General features: G+C 40.7%; 1 protein-coding gene across 1 annotated transcript; it reads left to right on the plus strand.

Annotated features, from left to right (window-relative positions):
• The first annotated feature begins 2419 nt into the window (after positions 1-2419).
• On the plus strand, positions 2420-3343 carry LOC134934130 (olfactory receptor 11L1-like). Its single transcript, XM_063929631.1, has one exon. It carries the CDS (start codon positions 2420-2422, stop codon positions 3341-3343), a length of 924 nt encoding a protein of 307 aa, XP_063785701.1.
• Positions 3344-20754: the final 17411 nt, after the last annotated feature.

The raw sequence follows: 20754 nt of genomic DNA on the forward strand, positions 1-20754 counted from the left end.
TTGTTATTTCTTTCATCTTCGTTAAATCATTGGCTGCATTTTTGATGTTGCAGGCATGTTCTAGAATGCGCTCTTTCAATGCCCGAGTGGTCAAATCCACATATCTTATGCCACAAGGGTATTCTAAGCAATAGATGACGCCAATGGCATTGCAATTTATAAATTGGCGTATCTCTACTGTCTCTCCAGAATGGTCAGTGATGATTTTTATCTTGCTGATGTTGCCACAAGGCTTACATTTTCTACATAGAGAGGTACCTGTTATTTTTGTGGGGTTTCTAGGTTTCTCCTCAAAGTGACTTTTAGTAAGACAGTCCCTTAAATAGACAGATCTTCGCCAGCTAAGATGGTTTAGCATTGAGTGTTTTCTTAAGGTCCAGGTAAATGTGTATTATATGTCAGAGTCTTGTGATTAAAGGGCTTAATTCAAGGTTGATTGCAAAAGCAAAATCTTTTTCTAATGGGCAAAACCTTATGCAGTGCAGGTGGGGCAGATATAACATGTGCGGAGAGAGTTAGATTTGGGTGGGTTATATTGTTCTGTGCAGGATAAATACTGGCTGCTTTTTTTTTACACTGCAATTTAGATTTCAGTTTGAACACACCCCACCCAAATCTAACTCTCTCTGCACATGTTACATTTGTCTCATCCTACACTGCACATGGTTTTGCCCATTAGTGGAAGATTTTGCTTTTGCAATCAACCTTGAATAAGGCCCATAGTTGGTAGATTTTGCCATTCTTGGCAGTAATTACTAATGAATGACAATTTTTCAGAACCAGTGTTTCCTATAGGAGTGGGGAAAATGAGAGTGTCTCTGTTGATTTTGGATACAGTATATCCTGCATTCTTAATGGATCTCCTGCTATATCCTCTTATGATAAGCAGTTGTATTAGTTATCTACTCTTGTCTTTAAAAGTGTCATCATTGGAACAATTCCTGTGCAGTCATTGTGCAGCAATTAATGGAGTACTTTCAACTAGAAGTTTTTTGTACCTAAATATAAATTGTCACACTTGCAACTTTGCATTTAATTTTGTAACATTTTCAATACAGATGGAGCCACGCGTGGCTGCATCGCAGGTGGGGATGAGCGGCGTGCCTAGGCATCCCTACACCTCGGCCGGTCGCCGACCACATGGAGATGCTCCCATTCAAAGTGAAAGGGGTGCGTGCGTGTCCCATTCGTGCCTGGCAGTGCATCCGTCGAGGCGCACCAAGTCGCAAACGGAGCCACAATTAGCATGGCTCCATCTGTACATTACAGTGGCATACTGCACTATCCTAATACTTGTTCCTATTATCGGACGTATGTGATTACATTTCTGTTCACACTGTCATCCTCTCCTCGATTCATTTTTTTTTTTTAATCTGTTGATTATTTATAATTGTTCAATAAAATTTATGGTACTTCTAATGTTTGTGATCAACTGTCTGTTGTACATGATTTTGGCCATCTAATTGTATTCATTGTTTATGAAAATTGTTAAATATGACAAATAATTCTATTTATATTTAGATATTACAAATGCAAGTGAACAGGTGCTCATTATTTGTATAAAATATGGCTTAAAAAAATATTAAGCACCTTGTTAATTCTAAACAGTAATACACATCAGTGACACACGATAATGTCCCTTGGAAACTTATTATTTTCAAAGCAAGAAACAGTCCACAGAGTATCGAATGTATTTGCTTGAAAACATATAAAAGCTGAGAGATGAGAACATGAATACAATATTTACTGTACAAGATTACGCAGTCATTGGCAACACCCGCTGGCATGTGTGAGCCCCTTCACTGGACCAGAAATAACCATTATTTCAGTGAACCCAAAAAGAACTTCCATTATGCCAGGAAATCTTTGTAATTCCTAAAACTAAGCATTTTGAAAAATGCACTAGATCTCAGCGTGAGTGTCTTTATGGTTAGAGAAACATCACAGAGATGACCTTTTGAAAATTAATTGCACTTTCTTGGGCGGGCAGGTTGTAATGCCATCTAAAATTGGCCGACGTGCGGGATTCCGGCTGAACTCAGATGTTTTTTTAAAGTAGCAATCACTTAAAAGGTAAAACCCTGTATTACATCACGCTCTAAAACTTGTTAATAGTAACATATTTTTTGGATGGACCTGGTTCAAACCACTGAAACAAATAAATGTTATAGTTGCAGACATTTCCAATGCTAGGTGGGCCTGATTTATTTATTATATAATAATAATAAGAAGAAGAATGTTTCTTCTTGGTATACTGTACAGTTAACACTAGACATCTCCCATAAAAGTCAAAATATAAGGAATAAAGATCACTTGCATTAGAAAATTATTACAAGCATGTACAATGTATGACTGTATTTACACTGTTTCTTCTACTTTCCATTAATAGCTTTATTAATATATTTTCCAGAGATTAACGATGAGTGAAGGTAACCAGACATCAGTAACCGGATTCTTACTCTTGGGATTCCCGAGGCTCAATGGTTTCAAGGCTGCCTTCTTTCTCCTCATCCTGGTTATTTACACAATCACAATCACAATTAACATAATGATTATCACCTTGGTTTCTACAAGTCTGAAGCTTCATACTCCAATGTACTTCTTTCTCAAGCACTTGTCATTGACAGAAATTGCGTTCCTGACCATCATTGTTCCCAACATGTTGCGCGTCATATGGCTGGAAGGAGCCACCATCTCTATAATGTGCTGCATTGCTCAGACGTATCTTTACTTAGCTTTAGGAAGCACAGAGTGCTACCTCCTCACAGTGATGTCTTATGACCGATATTTGGCCATATGTAACCCTCTACGTTACACCACAATCATGGACGACAAATGTCAACATTGTATGGCTACCCTTTCCTGGGTGTTTGGCTTTTTAATCACATTAATTACACTTATTTTTCTGTGTCAACTCCAATTTTGTGGACCAAAAGTCATAGATCATTTCTTCTGTGACCTTGTTCCTTTTGTAGAACTTTCCCGTTCTCTCAAAGACAGCTTACAGATTGATATACTGGTGCTCTCATTTCCCATAGCAGTAATACCCTTTATATTAATCCTCAGCAGCTACATTTGTGTGTCCATGACCATCCTTGGAATCTCTACCACCACGGGAAGGAACAAAGCATTTTCCACCTGCAGTTCCCACCTATCTGTTGTATCTTTGTACTATGGCACCATGCTTGCTATCTACCTGGTCCCAGCTAAAGGACGCTCGTTGTCTAAAAACAAAGTGATGGTGTTGATGTACATTGTAGTGACCCCATTGTTTAATCCTATCATATACTACCTGAGAAACCAGGAGATGCGTTCTACCATAGGGAATTTAATGAGAATGTAGAGAGAGAGGAAAACTAATAGAGTACTCTTCTTAATGTTATATCTAATAATACTATTTATTCTTATTTAGGTTTATACATTTGTACGTTGTGTGAAAACTTGTTAACATCATAATAAATGTTAAATATTCCATAAAAACTTCTCACTCTAGTTAGGTTACTCTCATGGCATCAGCTGACAACATACAGAACACTTCTTAACCTTGAATAGAAATGTTTTAGAAACTCTCAATCATACAGTATGTAGCACTATTTTAAACCTTGCTGGTATTGCATATGCCATGGAATATGCCAGTTGTCAATGGGCAATTGTAGTTCATTGAAATTACTGTAAGCCACAGTTGCCCATTGACAAACAGCAAGTACCTCACTGCTATAGTCTTTTTTTGTGTATTTCATCCTATGTGCTTCTTCTACAGATTACCTAAACTACACAATCAACTTCAGTATCACCTCTCTTTTGTCCCCATGTTCTATTACATTGTGGACACTCATTTATAGAAATAGGGAAATTTGCCACCAACCGAACATAAAGTCTAGAGAAAATGTTTTGATAACCTTAACATACAGTATTTCCTATTCAAAAACATCTTTATGTGTGACGTCACCAGATTAAAGATACCATATATGCAATACAGTGAATACTGTGGTGTAGGATTAAACATCACTTAATTTATCAAAATTACCGGTAAAATTGTAATTTATGTACCTAAGAATGTACACCTAGTAACTAAATTCTAACACTCAACAATACAGAGTTCTTGAGTTAAGCACCAGTGAACGTAGATGGTCCATCCAAAAGTGCAAATATTATCAAAGTCCAACTTACAACTACTTTAACATAATTTATTTCATTATATTAAACATTTACATTTTCTCAGTACAATATTCCACCTATGGTGGATAGATTTGCAATGCCAGTGTTTCTGATTTAGACACTCTAACCAACATTCCTGAAATAATGACTCATAAAACTATTTTTGTAATGAATGAGGTAACAGCTTTTAGTTTATCACTAATTAAATTCTTGACTATATTTCAGTGTGGCAAGTAGGCACTACCCACCAGCAACATCCATGATAGTATTAATGAACCACGATAAAGTTTGGGTCAAAGTCACACTTGCCATCAATACAACAAGGACCATCCAGGTACTATCTCACCCTACTTGGTCATTACTGGCCCCGACCCAAAGACAGAGACCAGGCCCCCACATAAGTTAATGGCATTCTCACTGATATCAAAAGAAAAATGCCCATTAGTCTCTCTTGATTCTTATTTGGCCACCGGTGAGCAGTGCCTTCCCACCAAATCCAGGTTGTAAAACCAGAGCTGAAAACCTCACAAACCAAAAATTGGAAATAACTAGACTATACAAGGGGACAAACTAAAAACTGAAAACAACTGCCAGATAAAAAGTTCAGAACCAGTGGAACTCAGGTGAACCCTGTCTGAATGGAACAAATGCACCTGGTCAAACAAGATTCAAGGATGCTGGATAACATTACCACTGATCAACAGGACTTCACACTGAGTCTGATTCGGATTTGTAAGCAAGGCAGAAAAATCACGGAAGTTTATATCTGGAACAAACTATTTTGCAATGCAAGGGGAGCAAATACAGTTATATTTTTTTTCTGTGCAGAGTAAATACTGGCTGCTTTTGCATGTAGTCCACAAATGTTAGACAGTTTTATTTTTATGCTGCAAATAAGATTTGTTTGAACACACCCCACCCAAATCTAACTCTCTGCACATTTGCTCCTCATACAGTGCAACATGGTTTGCCCAGTTGCTTGATTTTTTGGTTTACTTCCATAGCCTTATTGACCATTTTGCAAATGCCATCCTTGGTGAAACCCCCAAACCCAATACTGTACAGTTGGAGGGTATGCATCAGGCCAGATTGGAAAGTTTCACACAGATAGATCCAAGGGTTTCAGGCAAATTTTCATCACCCTATTGATTCAGGCTTGTTGCAATCACTCACTCCTGTTATCACATCTCCTGCATTTGAGGAATACAAAGGTGGGTTATTTTAGCTTTTTTGGTGCCTTCCGATTTAGCAAGTTGATTGCAACAATGTTTTGGCAAATCAGAAATTACTCATGTGCAAGGTACAGATGGGTCCATGTTTATCTTGACCTTTAATAGGATTAACTGAGACTGGCCAGTCGGACTTAATCCCCTGCTATAATGACTTAATCCTCTGCTGTATTGTTCTCTGTATTGTATTGCAGCTGAGAACAATAGATGAAGGGTTTATGTTAATAAACCATGTTGTGCCTAGGTGCAGCAAACAAGTCAAGATAAACGTGGACCCATCTGTACTCTGGTTCAAAACCAATCAACTGGGTAGGGGTCAGTGGCTTTCAATTACACTTGGCACTATCCTTGATATTTGTACTGTTCAATTAACCGTACCATATTTGCAGGTACCGCCTAGCGTTGGCACAACATTTTTAGTTCATGTTGATGTGCGCCCTTTGATGATATTTCAGTTCTGTTCCATTTCTAAACATGGTTTGAGGGCTCTACGTCTGTCACCTGCATATGGTGGCACACATTGATTTTGCATTAGTGCTGTTGCTTCATGGGGGTAAATTTACTAAGATGGGAGTTCTATTTAAGATGGGATGTTGCCCATAGCAGGGGGTGGGGGGAAGACAACAACTTAGTCTTCCTTTTTTGTCTTGCTGGTCTCAGTGGTCTGAGACCTTACCACTGTCCTCTCTCTAACACTCTCACACCTTACTGCAGTCCTCTCTCTAACACTCTGATACCTTACTGCAGTCCTCTCTCTAACACTCTGATACCTTACTGCAGTCCTCTCTCTAACACTCTGACACCTTACTGCTGTCCTCTCTCTAACACTCTGACACCTTACTGCTGTCTTCTCTCTAACACTCTGACACCTTACTGCTGTTTTCTCTCTAACACTCTGACACCTTACTGCTGTCCTCTCTCTAACACTCTGACACCTTACTGCTGTCCTCTCTCTAACACTCTGACACCTTACTGCTGTCCTCTCTCTAATACTCTGACACCTTACTGCTGTCCTCTCTCTAACACTCTCACACCTTACTGCTGTCCTCTCTCTAACACTCTGACACCTTACTGCTGTCCTCTCTCTAACACTCTCACACCTTACTGCTGCCCTCTCTCTAACACTCTGACACCTTACTGCTGTCCTCTCTCTAACACTCTGACACCTTACTGCTGTCCTCTCTCTAACACTCTGATACCTTACTGCTGTCTTCTCTCTAACACTCTGACACCTTACTGCTGTTTTCTCTCTAACACTCTGACACCTTACTGCTGTCCTCTCTCTAACACTCTGACACCTTACTGCTGCCCTCTCTCTAACACTCTGACACCTTACTGCTGTCCTCTCTCTAACACTCTGACACCTTACTGCTGTCCTCTCTCTAACACTCTGATACCTTACTGCTGTCTTCTCTCTAACACTCTGACACCTTACTGCTGTCCTCTCTCTAACACTCTGACACCTTACTCCTGTCCTCTCTCTAACACTCTGACACCTTACTGCTGTCCTCTCTCTAACACTCTGACACCTTACTGCAGTCCTCTCTCTGATACTCTGACACCTTACTGCTGTCCTCTCTCTAATACTCTGACACCTTACTGCTGTCTTCTCTCTAACACTCTGACACCTTACTGCTGTCCTCTCTCTAACTCTGACACCTTACTGCTGTCCTCTCTCTAACACTCTGACACCTTACTGCTGTCCTCTCTCTAACACTCTGACACCTTACTGCTGTCCTCTCTCTAACACTCTCACACCTTACTGCTGTCCTCTCTCTAACACTCTGACACCTTACTGCAGTCCTCTCTCTAACACTCTGATACCTTACAGCAGTCCTCTCTCTAACACTCTGATACCTTACTGCAGTCCTCTCTCTAACACTCTGACACCTTACTGCTGTCCTCTCTCTAACACTCTGACACCTTACTGCTGTCCTCTCTCTAACACTCTGACACCTTACTGCTGTCCTCTTTCTAACACTCTTCAGCTTCTTTCACTTGCCTTACATTGATTTCTCACTTCTATCCCTTATTTGTGTGATACCCTGGGCTGGTATGGGTGGGGTGGTTTGGGGGTGTTCTGTGCTCCAGAGGCAAACCCCTATAATGTGAAGGACCTCTCCGATGAGGTCACGGAAAAGTAGGTGGGCAGGCTGATATATTGATGAATATATGCCAAGAACCTCGGATATGATGGTTGTTTTTATTTTATTGGTGTATGGCACTCTTGTTCCTATAAAATGGGACATCTAGCCAGCACACAGTTGTCAATCGAGAGCAACCTAATCATTGTACAATGGGTTGGAAGCATTGCTTCACTAACTATGCACCACAAGCCATTACAGAGCTAGCGAGAGGTAGAATGCACTTTTTAGCTGCCTATGTTGAGTCTTAAAGTGAATGCTGCAGGTAAGAATAACCGAGAGACATTAAGCTGCTCAAGTACTTTAGAATAGCAATTTTAATTAGCAGATCATCCTAGAAAGTAGATAGTAAATCCAGGGACACACAGCTCCTTGATACTAAAGATATCAAGAGTTGCTATCATGTTGAGGCTTCTAATACTATGCTGGAGGAAGAGAGATGCAGATGCACACTGCTAGCACTAACAACACTGATAGTAAGAATAATTTCAATAAACCCTACCAATTAACATGGAGTATAAGTAAAGTTCTTAGCACACATTTGCGCAAATATGCTGGGCCATTGTACCGCGGCCAGGTGACTTCATCACATGGGTCCCTAACATTACTAATACTATCACATTATATACATTTATTCAGGATTTACCTCTAAATAGGGCCTTATCAATGTGTGATCTGAAATGCAGGAACACAGCTAATTAAAACACAACTGCTGTTAAAGGAAGCGTCAGCATCACGTGATACAGTTGTCAGCAGCTATTGCCTAGTAAAACATGGATATTGCAGACAGCTTTCACTAAGGGAACAGTGCCTAAAATCAGATAGTATAATCTCCAGCTAGAACAGCACTGAGCTTTGAGGTTATTCAGAGACTAATAAGGATGAAACATAGTTGTCAAAAGTGTATTGTTGCCGCAGAGAAACAGAGCAAGGAAAAAGTAATTGCATTCAGAAGTAGAGATGTGCAGCGGGCATTTTTCGTTTTTGGTTTTGGATTCGGGTCCGTGGTCGTGTTTTGGATTCGGGGGTGTTTTGGCAAAACCTCCCTTTCGGGTTTTGGATTCGGATGCGTTTTGGATTCGGGTGATTTTTTTTTAAAGAAACCTCAAAAACGGCTTAAATCATAGAATTTGGGGGTAATTTTGATCCCATAGTATTATTAACCTCAATAACCATAATTTCCACTCATTTCCAGTCTATTCTGAACACCTCACACCTCACAATATTATTTTTAGTCCTAAAATTTGCACTGAGGTCGCTGGATGACTAAGCTAAGCGACCCAAGTGGCCGACACAAGCACCTGGCCCTTCTAGGAGTGGCACACAAGTATAGTATCTGCACACTCGATATTGTACTAGTATATAGTGGATATATGTTTTCCGTCACCATAAATCCACTTAATGTAAACCCCTTTCTTCCTAATATTGAAGAATATTTTATATAGGAGGGGGTGCAGTCAACTACAGTAATTGTAAGCTAGAATTGGGAGGGAAAAAAGACAAGAATAAGTCTGTACTGTTGACGCACTTGAGACAGAAAATGATTATGTAATAAAAAATAACCTTTATTAGATATACATTAAAAATGAGATGTATTCATATGTTTATCCCAAACTCGCAGTGAAACATAAGGTTTAAAATCACAAAACAAACATATAGGTGATGAGAAAAAATAAAGAAATGTGATAGATTAAGAAGCGTGTCCACGTGTAATTCTTTACTAGACCACCTCAACCGATTTATCCTGTGTATGGTCAAGTTACTAATATAATAATTTTATGCTGTGATATTATTAGTAAAACTTGTTATTTATACACTATTCACCAGGCGAGGGTAGATTCTTAAATAATCATTCCCAGTAATAGGGCTGTGGGGGTAGATAGGTATAATAAATTTAACCCACCTCCAGTTACAGGGTTGGTCAGTCGTTAGGGATCACTATATCTCTATATCCCTTTTGACCATATTCCCGATTAAGATTCTTTAGGCGGAATGTTTCAATGTATGTAGTATAGAAAATAATAAATAAATCTCCAAAAAATTGGGGTATTTTTATATTAATTATTATCCCCAAAGGAGAAAATTGCTCCCATTTAATTATAGGTTCCACTTATTTGATGGAATATTGGCAAGTGAGATAACTTTAAGGAGTATAGCTGTTCTAGTTGTCATGTATGATCCTCTTCCTTTACAATCACATTCAGACCTTTTTCAGTCTGATTTCTATGTGGTCCCTATTGCTTCCCTTGGAGATATGGCAATCTCAGATCTATTGGAGAGCAACAAGTGGTTAATATGACAGCTTCATTTATATAGTTTCGTGTCTACTAATGTCAGGTAGAGTTGCTTAAAGGAATGTAGAAATTCCAATTATCTTATATAGCACTCTTCCTTTATGATGACAGTCAGAACTCGTACAATTTGATTTTAATATGTGTAGTCCTGCTTTCTTAAGAGGTATAGCAATCTCTAATACATTAGAAAGCAGACAATGTAATACGTCTCCTTAATGGAATATAACAATTCCCGTTATCTTATATATCACTCTTCCTTTATGATGACCGTCAGGACTTATATAATTTAATTTCAATATAGATAGTACTGCTTTCTTAGGAGGTATAGCAATCTCCAATATAATGGAAAGCAGACAATATGATACTGCACTGTTAAAGGAATATTCCTTATTGTTTTACAGTGCGATTTGTATTAATATAACTTGTAACGGTCCCGTTTGTTATATATATGGTAGTCCTATAGGTCCTGAAAATAGATATAGCCTATTATGTTGTGAATTAAGGAGGCCCAGAGGGGCTTATATCTTCATATGCACTAAGTAGAGCCTACATAAATAGGAGCAAAGTAAATTATATCTAATCAATTCATAATGTAAGTTATATCATCTGTAAAAAAGAATCTATCATCAATTTATCCAATAGATTTTAATATCTATGAAGAAGAATTTGTCATCAATTCATCCAATATTCGCATTGATTAGTATAAATTAAATGCTTGGATGAATTGTGTATTCGGGAATATGGCATTAAACTACTTCAAACCATTGTATATTCGCTGTTTCATAAGTAAGATTGGTTTATTGCAACACTGTGTCAGGAAAGAGGCCAGTAGGATATATTGCTACTGTTTCAATCATTATTTGTTATTAGTAAATTATTCCAAAATGTATGCTGTTGTGTATTACTAAGGCATCCAGCTACTTGGCTCACTTAAAGATGTGTCTATTTGTAACAGTCTTATATAAAGATACTGTTGCACATACAGCTACTCATGAGACATGCAGCTGCTCCTCAGTCTTGCAGTGTTACTAGACAAAAAGTTTTTGTTACACTGTATTCATTTAAGTATCCTGCTGACTGGATAACTCTTAGACATTCATTTGCCTCAATTTCTTCATAGGTATATTAAGGTTGGCACAGTAATGCAGCTAATAATGCACAGAAGTAATAATGCAATCCATACAGTGTTTAATTATGGCAGCTGAGACTACTAGTAGCTGTCAGTATAAGCTGGAGGTGCTATAGTCATGTTATCAATCTATTCCCATCTATCTCAGTGTCAGTCCGTTACTGGTGAAGGCTACTAGGTAACACATTACATTTATATATAATCATTTTCTGCATTTAATGGAGTAAAGAACACGCGGACACGCCGTGCCCTACATGCGTGTTTCACTGCGTCTGTGGCAGCTTCGTCAGGGAGCAACACGAGCGGCTCCGTTAGCCATGAATATATCTCATTTGCATGGCCCAATCAGCATCTTACTTCTCTTCGCATGGGGACGCCCGCCAATCACTGTTCGGCGGCGTCCCGTTACGTCACTCGCAGCTGTCATCCAAGAGGGACCCACTCATTGGTTCTACGTGCCGGCGCTGTCCAATCATATTACCTGTTTACCAGCGGCTGAGTCGTATACTGTGGATTGCGATGATGTTGGAGGACGGGACCTTCGTGCCCCGGCCTCTGTATGTGACAGATGATTAGTCTTAGTAAACGTTGATGCTGTACACGGTCTTACTATTAGTTATCTTAAATGAAGCTATCTTCCATAGTATTTAGTTATATCATAGATTAGCTGATATGTATCAGGTTTAATGATACCTATACCTCTATATTGGGTCTTGTAATGAAATGAACATACTCCCGGATTTTCCTTCTCATGTGGAGCCCTGCCCTATGTATATTATAAGGTCTATTTCTCCATATTTTAATTCTAATTATAGCCTATAATTATTATTTGAAAATAGTTTTGAATTATATACTTATTTTCACTTTCCGATTTTTATAAGGTTATTATAGGATATTAAGTTTCAAAGGTAGGTGGGGGATGTGATAATACTGATATAGGATATCTCCTCTCAGTTTGAGTTGTTGTTATCCCTCATGTGAAGCATATTCATGTATATTTCAATGACAGATATTCCGCTAAAACAGGTAAGTATTCTCATAGGTGAGTATCAGGTGATATTTTTTGTTATTTGTTTTTATTTTTTGATTTTTAAGTTATATCTTTTTAATTTTTGTGTAAATGAATTACACAAGGCATGTTGTATATATGACAGTTTTGTTTGATGACAGATTTCAGAGCAAGCATTTCCCATCCATCCTTCAATATATTATTGCATCAGTCACCTTACGTTCACCAAGTCCAATAACTATCTCTATTATTCATCCATTGTAATTTATATTGAAAATCCATATGATGGAGGGGCAATATTAGAGAGCCCCCCCCCCTTTCCATCCCCCCAAACCCCCCCAAACCCTCCCCCCCACCACCACCACATGCTAGGGATGATATATACCACTATGATGTATAGGCATCTGGGTGGAGTGTATATCATATTGTGTATACTCCACATATCGAGTAAAATTATTTCCTAAAATGAAAAAAGAGTGAAAAAGTGAACAATTAAGGTCTTTTAGGAATGAATAAAGTGAAATGACCTTATAAATGTAAGGTTCTAATAGTGAATGATAACATCAAATTACTGGTTGGATCTAAGTCATAAAGTGAGACAGGTGAGAGTGCAAACATCAAAATGATCAAAAAATAAGTGTGGAAACCACTGGTGCAGTGAAAACAAAATATCCTAGATCCAAATAAAGTGTGCTAATATCTATTGCTTAAATGTGTCCGTGTATAACTAATAAAACAAACAAAAACCTAACAAAATATATATTGATGCGCATGCATGTATATATACACACACATATATATGTATATGCGTATATACACACATGTACACACATTTGTGAGTGAAGAATGATACGTGAATAATATGTAAGTACTCTGTCATCTTGCATAGACACTCAGATATGGATATGTGTGGATCAAATAAACAAAGTGACATATGTATGTGGATGCATGCCAATCTGTTCATATGGATTATATACTTTTAGTAGGTTATGTGTGAATCGAATAAACAAAGTGACATGTGTATATGGATGCATGCCAATCTGTTCATATGGATTATATAGTTTTAGTAGGATATTCCAACCTTTATTGGTCCTTATTGTCATAGGTTATGACTTTATGTGGATGAGTTGTTACAAGAATGGAGTGTAGCTATTGGATTCATTCATGCCGAATGGATGAATGCTGTTTAGCAAAAAAATCATTTTAGTTTCAAATTTCAGTAGGGCTTGATCCAGGTCTCCCCCTCTGATACCAAGTTGTATGTGTCTGATGCCAAAGGCTTTGAGACCATTTGGGTCCCCATTATGGTGGATCAAGAAATGTCTGGCTACCGGAGGTAAAGGTTTAAATCTGGCCTGTTCTTTCTTAGCATTTAGAATACTCCCAATGTGTTCTAGAAGTCTGACCTTTAACGGTCTGGATGTTTTTCCAACATAGCTCTTGTGGCAAGGACATTCTAGATGATACACGGCTCCTATAGTGGTGCATGTGATCTTAGAGGATATCATCCACTTTTTCCCAAATCTGTCAAGAAAATGGTTTGTGGGAATCATGAATTTACATGCCTTGAATCTTCCACAAGGATAGGAACCTTTCTTTTCTCGTTCATTCCCCATAGGTTGAGATAGATGACTATGTACTATCTTGTCTCTTATGTTTGGTGATCTTCTCCAACTCGTTTGTGGTTTACATGGGAGTATTTTAGCTAAGTCATCGTCTGTGTGTAAGATGGACCAGTGTTTAGCTAAGATATTATTAATTTCCTTCCAATATACATTGAAGGTGCCAACATATCTAATGGGTTCCTCTTGTTTAGATTTTATCTTAGGGGTTAGCAGAGAGTCTTGTGGATATGTTTCCACTTGTTTAATTGATTTCTTTATTAGTCGGTTACTATATCCTCTTTTCTTAAAGAGTGTAGTAAGTTCATTCTGCCTTATATGAAAGGCATCTTCGGTAGAGCAGTTTCTTTTGATTCTTAATAATTCCCCTTTGGGGATTCATCTGATGGTTGCAGGGAGGTGAGAGCTGGTTGAGTGTAACAGACTGTTAGTGGCTGTCGATTTCCTGTATAAGTCTGTCGATACATTTCCATCGGTGTCAATGTGGATAGTTATATCTAAGAAATTAATGGATATTTGACTAGCTTCTAATGTCAGTCTTAGATTTAACTCATTAGTATTCAAGATGTTAATAAAGTCACTCAAGTCTCTGGAGGAGCCTTCCCATAACATCAGGATATCATCGATATATCGTAAATATACCATCTAGGAGTGGCACTGCAGTGTCAGACAGGATGGCACTTAAAAAAATAGTCCCCAAACAACACATGATGCAAAGATAAATGAAAAAAAGAGGTGCAAGATGGAATTGTCCTTGGGCCCTCCCACCCACCCTTATGTTGTATAAACAGGACATGCACACTTTAACGAACCCATCATTTCAGCGACAGGGTCTGCCACACGACTGTGGCTGAAATAACTGGTTGGTTTTGGCCCCCACCAAAAAAGAAGCAATCGTTCTCTCCTTGCACAAACTGGCTCTACAGAGACAAGATGTCCACCTCATCCTCATCGTCTGATTCCTCACCCCTTTCACTGTGTACATCCTCCTTCACACAGAGTATTAATTCGTCCCCATTGGAATCCACCATCACAGGTCCCTGCGTACTTTCTGGAGGCAATTGCTGGTAAATGTCTCTACGGAGGAATTTATAATTAATTTTGATGAACATCATCTTCTCCACATTTTCTGGAAGTAACCTCCTATGCCGATCACTGACAAGGTGACCGGCTGAACTAAACACTCTTTTGGAGTACACAATGGAGGGAGGGCAACTTAGGTAAAATAAAGCCAGTTTGAGCAAGGGCCTCCTAATTGCCTCTTTTTTCTGCCAGTATACAGTATGTACAGACTGTCTGACATGCCTACTTGGATGCTGTCACTCATATAATCCTCCACCATTCTTTCAATGGTGACATAATCACATGCAGTGACAGTAGACATGTCAGTTATCGTTGACAGGTCCTTCAGTCCGGACCAGATGTCAGCACTTGCTCCTGACTGCCCTGCATCACCGCCAGCGGGTGTTATTGGAAAATGTATCCTTTTCCTGGCAGCTCCAGTGGTGGTAGAAAATGAAGGAGGAGCTGTTGGCGGGTCACGTTCCGCTTGACTTGACAATTGTTTCACCAGCAGGTCATTGAACATCTGCAGACTTGTTTCTGCCAGAAAGAGAGATACAACGTAGGCTTTAAACCTAGGATCAAGCACGGTGGCCACAATGTAGTGCTCTGATTTCAACAGATTGACCACCCATAAATCCTGGTTAAGCGAATGAGGGGCTCCATCCACAAGTCCCACATGCCTAGCGGAATCGCTCCATTTTAGCTCCTCCTTCAATCTCTCCAGCTGCTTTTGCAAAAGCCTGATGAGGGGAATGACCTGACTTAGGCTGGCAGTGTCTGAACTGACTTCACGTGTGGCAAGTTCAAAGGGTTGGAGAACCTTGCACAACATGGAAATCATTCTCTACTGTACTTGAGTCTGGTGCATTTCCCCTCCTTTGCCTATATCGTAGGCAGATGTATAGGCTTGAATGGCCTTTTGCTGCTCCTCCATCCTCTGAAGCATTTAGAGGGTTGAATTCCACCTCGTTACCACCTCTTGCTTCAACTGATGCCAGGGCATGTTCAGGAGTGCTTGCTGGTGCTCCAGTCTTCAGCACGCGGTGGCTGAATCCTGAAAGTGGCCCACAATTTTTCGGGCCAACGACAGCATCTCCTGCACGCCCGTCATTTTAAAAAAAATTATGCACCACCAAATTAATTGTATGTGCAAAATATAGGACGTGCTGGAATTTGCCCACATGTAATGCACGCAAATATTGGTGGCGTTGTCCGATATCACAAATCCCCAGGAGAGTCCAATTGGGGTAAGCCATTCTGCGATGATGTTCCTCAGTTCCGGTAAAAGGTTGTCAGCTGTGCGCCTCTTATGGAAAGCGGTGATACAAAGCATAGCCTGCCTAGGAACGAGTTGGCTTTTGCGAGATGCTGCTACTGGTGCCGCCACTGTTGTTGCTGCGGGAGGCAATACATCTACACAGGGGGCTGTCACAGTCATATAGTCCTGAGTAATTACCTACTCCACTTGTCCACATGTCCGTGGTTAAGGGGACAGTGGGTACAACTGCATTTTTTAGGACACTGAGAACACTTTTTCTGACATCTGTGTACATTCTCGGTATCGCCTGCCTAGAGAAGTGGAACCTAGATGGGATTAGGTACCGGGGACACACTATCACAAGCAATTCTCTAAATCCCTGTGAACTAACGGTGGATACCGGACGCACGTCTAACACCAACATAGTTGTCAAGGCCTCAGTTTTCCGCTTTGTAGCAGGATGACTGCTGTGATATTTCATCTTCCTCGCAAAGGACTGTTGGACAGTCAATTGCTTACTGGAAGTAGTACAAGTGGTCTTCCGACTTCCCCTCTGGGATGACGATCGACTCCCAGCAGCAGCAACAGCAGCGCCAGCAGCAACAGCAGCAGTAGACGTTTCACTCAAGGATCCTTCGGAGGAATCCCAGTTAGAAGAGGTCTCGTCAGTCTTGCCAGAGACATTACCTTCAGGTCTATTGGCTTTCCTGTCTAAAGAGGAAATTGACATTGAGGGAGTTGGTGGTGTGGTTTGCAGGAGCTTGGTTACAAGAGGAAGAAGGGATTTAGTTGTCAGTGGACTGCTTCCGCTGTCACCCAAAGTTTTTGAACTTGTCAATGACTTCTGATGAATGCGCTCCAGGTGAAGTATAAGGGAGGATGTTCCGAGGTGGTTAACTTCCTTACCCCTACTTACAGCTTGACAAAGACAACACACGGCTTGACACCTGTCCACATTTCTGTTGAAATAATTCCACAACGAAGAGGTGATTTTTTTTGTATTTTGACCAGGCATGTCAATGGCCTTATTCATCCCACGGACAACAACTGTCTCCCCGGGTGCCTGACTTAAACAAAACACATCACCTCATCGTCAATTTCCTCCTTAGCGCCAGCAACACCCATATCCTCATCCTGGTGTATTTCAACAGTGACATCTTTAATTTGACTATCAGGAACTGGACTGTGGGTGCTCCTTCCAGCACTTGCAGGGGGTGTGCAAATGGTGGAAGGAGCTACCTCTTACCATCCAGTGTTGGGAAGGTCAGGCATCGCACCCGCCGACACAATTGGACTCTCCTTGGGGATTTGTGATTTAGAAACGCACAATTCTTTGCTGTGCTTTTGCCAGCTTAACTCTTTTCATTTCTCTAGCGGGAGGATAAGTGCTTCCATCATCATGTGAAGCTGACCCACTAGTCATGAGGAACATGGGAGAGGGCCTTAGCCATTCCTTGCCACTCCGTGTCGTAAATGGCATATTGGCAAGTTTACGCTTCTCCTCAGACGATTTTAATTTCGATTTTTTTGGTCATTTTACTGAACTTTTGCTTTTTGGATTTTACATGCTCTCTACTATGACATTGAGCATCGACCTTGGCAGACGACGTTGATGGCATTTCATTGTCTCTGCCATGACTAGTGGCAGCAACTTCAGCAAGAGGTGGAAGTGGATCTTAATCTTTCCCTTTTTTACCCTCCAAATTTTTGTTCTCCATTTTTTAATGTGTGGAATTATATGCCAGTAATATATCTGGAATTAGATGGCAGTAATGTCTGGAACTAGATACTGCTAGATAGATACCAGATACCACTGTGACTGGAATGATGATGACCTATGCTCAGTGACATGATACTACCACAGCACGCTACAGCAGCAAGATGCAGCACAAGACACTGTACTAGCATTAGTAATGTAGTATTACTAAGCACCATAAGACAATGAGCAGTGATACTGAGCACTGATGATACTACTGAGAACTGACACTGAGTATGCAGCACAAGACACTGTACTAGTATTAGTAAAGTAGTATTACTGAGCACCACGATGCAGCACAAGACAATGAGCAGTGATACTGAGCACTGATACTACTGAGAACTGACACTGAGCAGCACGATTAGCACAAGACACTGTAATAGTATTAGTAATGTAGTATTACTAAGCACCACAAGACAATGAGCAGTGATACTGAGCACTGATGATACTACTGAGAACTGACACTGAGCAGCACGATGCAGCACAAGACACTGTACTAGTATTAGTAAAGTAGTATTACTGAGCACCACGATGCAGCACAAGACAATGAGCAGTGATACTGAGCACTGATACTACTGAGAACTGACACTGAGCAGCACGATTAGCACAAGACACTGTAATAGTATTAGTAATGTAGTATTACTAAGCACCACAAGACAATGAGCAGTGATACTGAGCACTGATGATACTACTGAGAACTGACACTGAGCGGCACGATGCAGCACAAGACACTGTACTAGTATTAGTGAGCCGCACAAAAGCACCCTGGAATTGTCACCCCCCAGATACCACTGTGACTGGAATGATGATGACCGATGCACAGTTACAGGACACTACTACCACAGCACTCTACAGCAGCACGATGCAGCACAAGACAATGAGCAGTGATACTGAGCACTGACGATGATACTACTGAGCAGTGATACTGAGCACTGATGATACTACTGAGAACTGACACTGAGCAGCATGATGCAGCACAAGACACTGTACCAGTATTCGTAATGTAGTATTACTGAGCAGAACGATGCAGCACAAGACACTGCACTAATATTAGTAATGTATTACTGAGCAGCACGATGCAGCACATGACACTGTACTAGTATTAGTGAGCAGCACAAAAGCACTTTGGAGTTGTCACCCCTCAGATACCATTGTGACTGGAATGATGATGACCGATGCACCGTCACAGGACGCCACTACCACAGCACCCTACAGCAGCACGATGCAGCACAAGACACTGGACTAGTATTACTAAGCAGCAATAAGCACTGATACTGAGCACTAATACTGAGCACTGATACTGAGAGAACGTAGCCACGTCCTCTCTGTACCCTCTACAATGCCCGAGTGAAAATGGCGGCGAAACACAGATCTTTATATGGAATCCGGATCTTGCAAGAATCCGACAGCGGAATGATGACGTTTTGCCTCATTCGGGTTTTCCAAGTCAGGCGGGAACAACTGAGCCAGGCTCGGAACCGTGTTTGATACATGGAGTTCGGAAGGGTTCATCTCTATTTAGAAGGAAAGAGCTGCAATAACCTCTGGCTTCACAGGACTAGCTGCCTTTCTCTTTTGTTATCTACCATTTGCTACATTTATTCCAGACTTTTAACATTGGATCTGAGCAGATTAACTTTTTTTCAGAAAAGTGCACTATAAACTCAGTTCAGCTAGCCATAACTTATAGAGGTTTGCCGTGTCCCAATTGTAATGTCATTTTCAGGGCTCTTTCTAGCCAATTTGGCTCCTAATGCGAGATTTAAAAATGCGCTCCCCCCCCATGACATAAAAAAATGTGCCCTTACCCCCCGCACACACACACCTAGATAAAAAAAAAACTTGTGCGTGCACCCGGCAAGGGGGCATGGCCTCATCTAAATGGGTGTGGCCTCGTCTGAAAAGACTACCTCACAATCCAGTTTTTGACCCTGCCCCAACAGATCACGACCACCACAGGAAAAAAAAATTCTACCATATTAAGCCCCACACAGTAATGCCTCCTGCACCATATTATGCCACACACCCTGCAATGCCCTTGATACATTAAATCCCCACACTACGGCAGGCAAGAGACCCCATTTCACACATTACGGCAGGTGTCCCCATTTCACACATTACGGCAGGTGTCCCCATTTTACACATTGAGAGAAATAGAGAGAGAGAATACTTACAGAGGCGATTACCGCTCTTCGGCCCGCCTCACCAGTCGCTCCTCGCGCCGGCCTTTCCCTCTTCCTAACTTGGATCCCCCTCTGTACTCCGCTCAGGGGGGTGGGAAGTTTTGCGGAGTGCCGAGGTTGCGTTGTGACGTAACAACGCAACCGCGTCATTCCGTGAAACTCCGCGCTCCGAGCGGGTTACTCGGGGAGAAATAGGAGGGGGAAGCAGGGAGCCACAGTTAGTGCCGCGGCGGGCGCCCAGTGCAGTTGCACTGCTCGCCTGCCCCAAGAAACGTCCCTGGTCATTTTAATGTTTTGCTAACTTTGTACAGTATCTTAGATTATTAAGATTGTTAAGTGATGATTTTATTTTCTGTAATTTGTTTTTTATGAACGGAAAGTGTGTAAGAGTGAAACAGGTGTTGAGTATATTATAGGTCACAGCTGTTTACGTTCACCATCTCAAAGTCCTTGAAGAGGAGAGATCATTTGCAGACAAGTTCCAGTGTAATATACCTTTTGTGTGTTCTTCTGTTGACCTTAATTTAACTTAGCTGAGTTAATAAAATAATCATTTACTGCTGTGGAACTGTGAACATGTAGTGTCTGTATTAAACACATATATATATCCTCTGTGGAGACAGTGGTCTAGTCTGTATCAGATAGCTCACACATTCATTCCATTCCAGTAAGACACAGGTTCTCAAACTCGGTCCTCATTACCCCACATAGTGCATGTTTTGCCGGTCTCCTCACAGAATCGCAAGTGAAATAATTAAATCCACCTGCAGACCTTTAAAATGTGTCAGTGAGTAATTAATTCACCTGTGCACCTGCTGGGTTACCTGCAAAACATGCACTGTGTGGGGTCCTGAGGACCGAGTTTGAGAACCTATGCAGTAAGAAGTGCTACCCAGGTGGGAACAAT

Source organism: Pseudophryne corroboree, chromosome 6, assembly GCF_028390025.1.
Source record: "Pseudophryne corroboree isolate aPseCor3 chromosome 6, aPseCor3.hap2, whole genome shotgun sequence".
In the NCBI taxonomy this organism is placed as follows: domain Eukaryota; kingdom Metazoa; phylum Chordata; class Amphibia; order Anura; family Myobatrachidae; genus Pseudophryne; species Pseudophryne corroboree.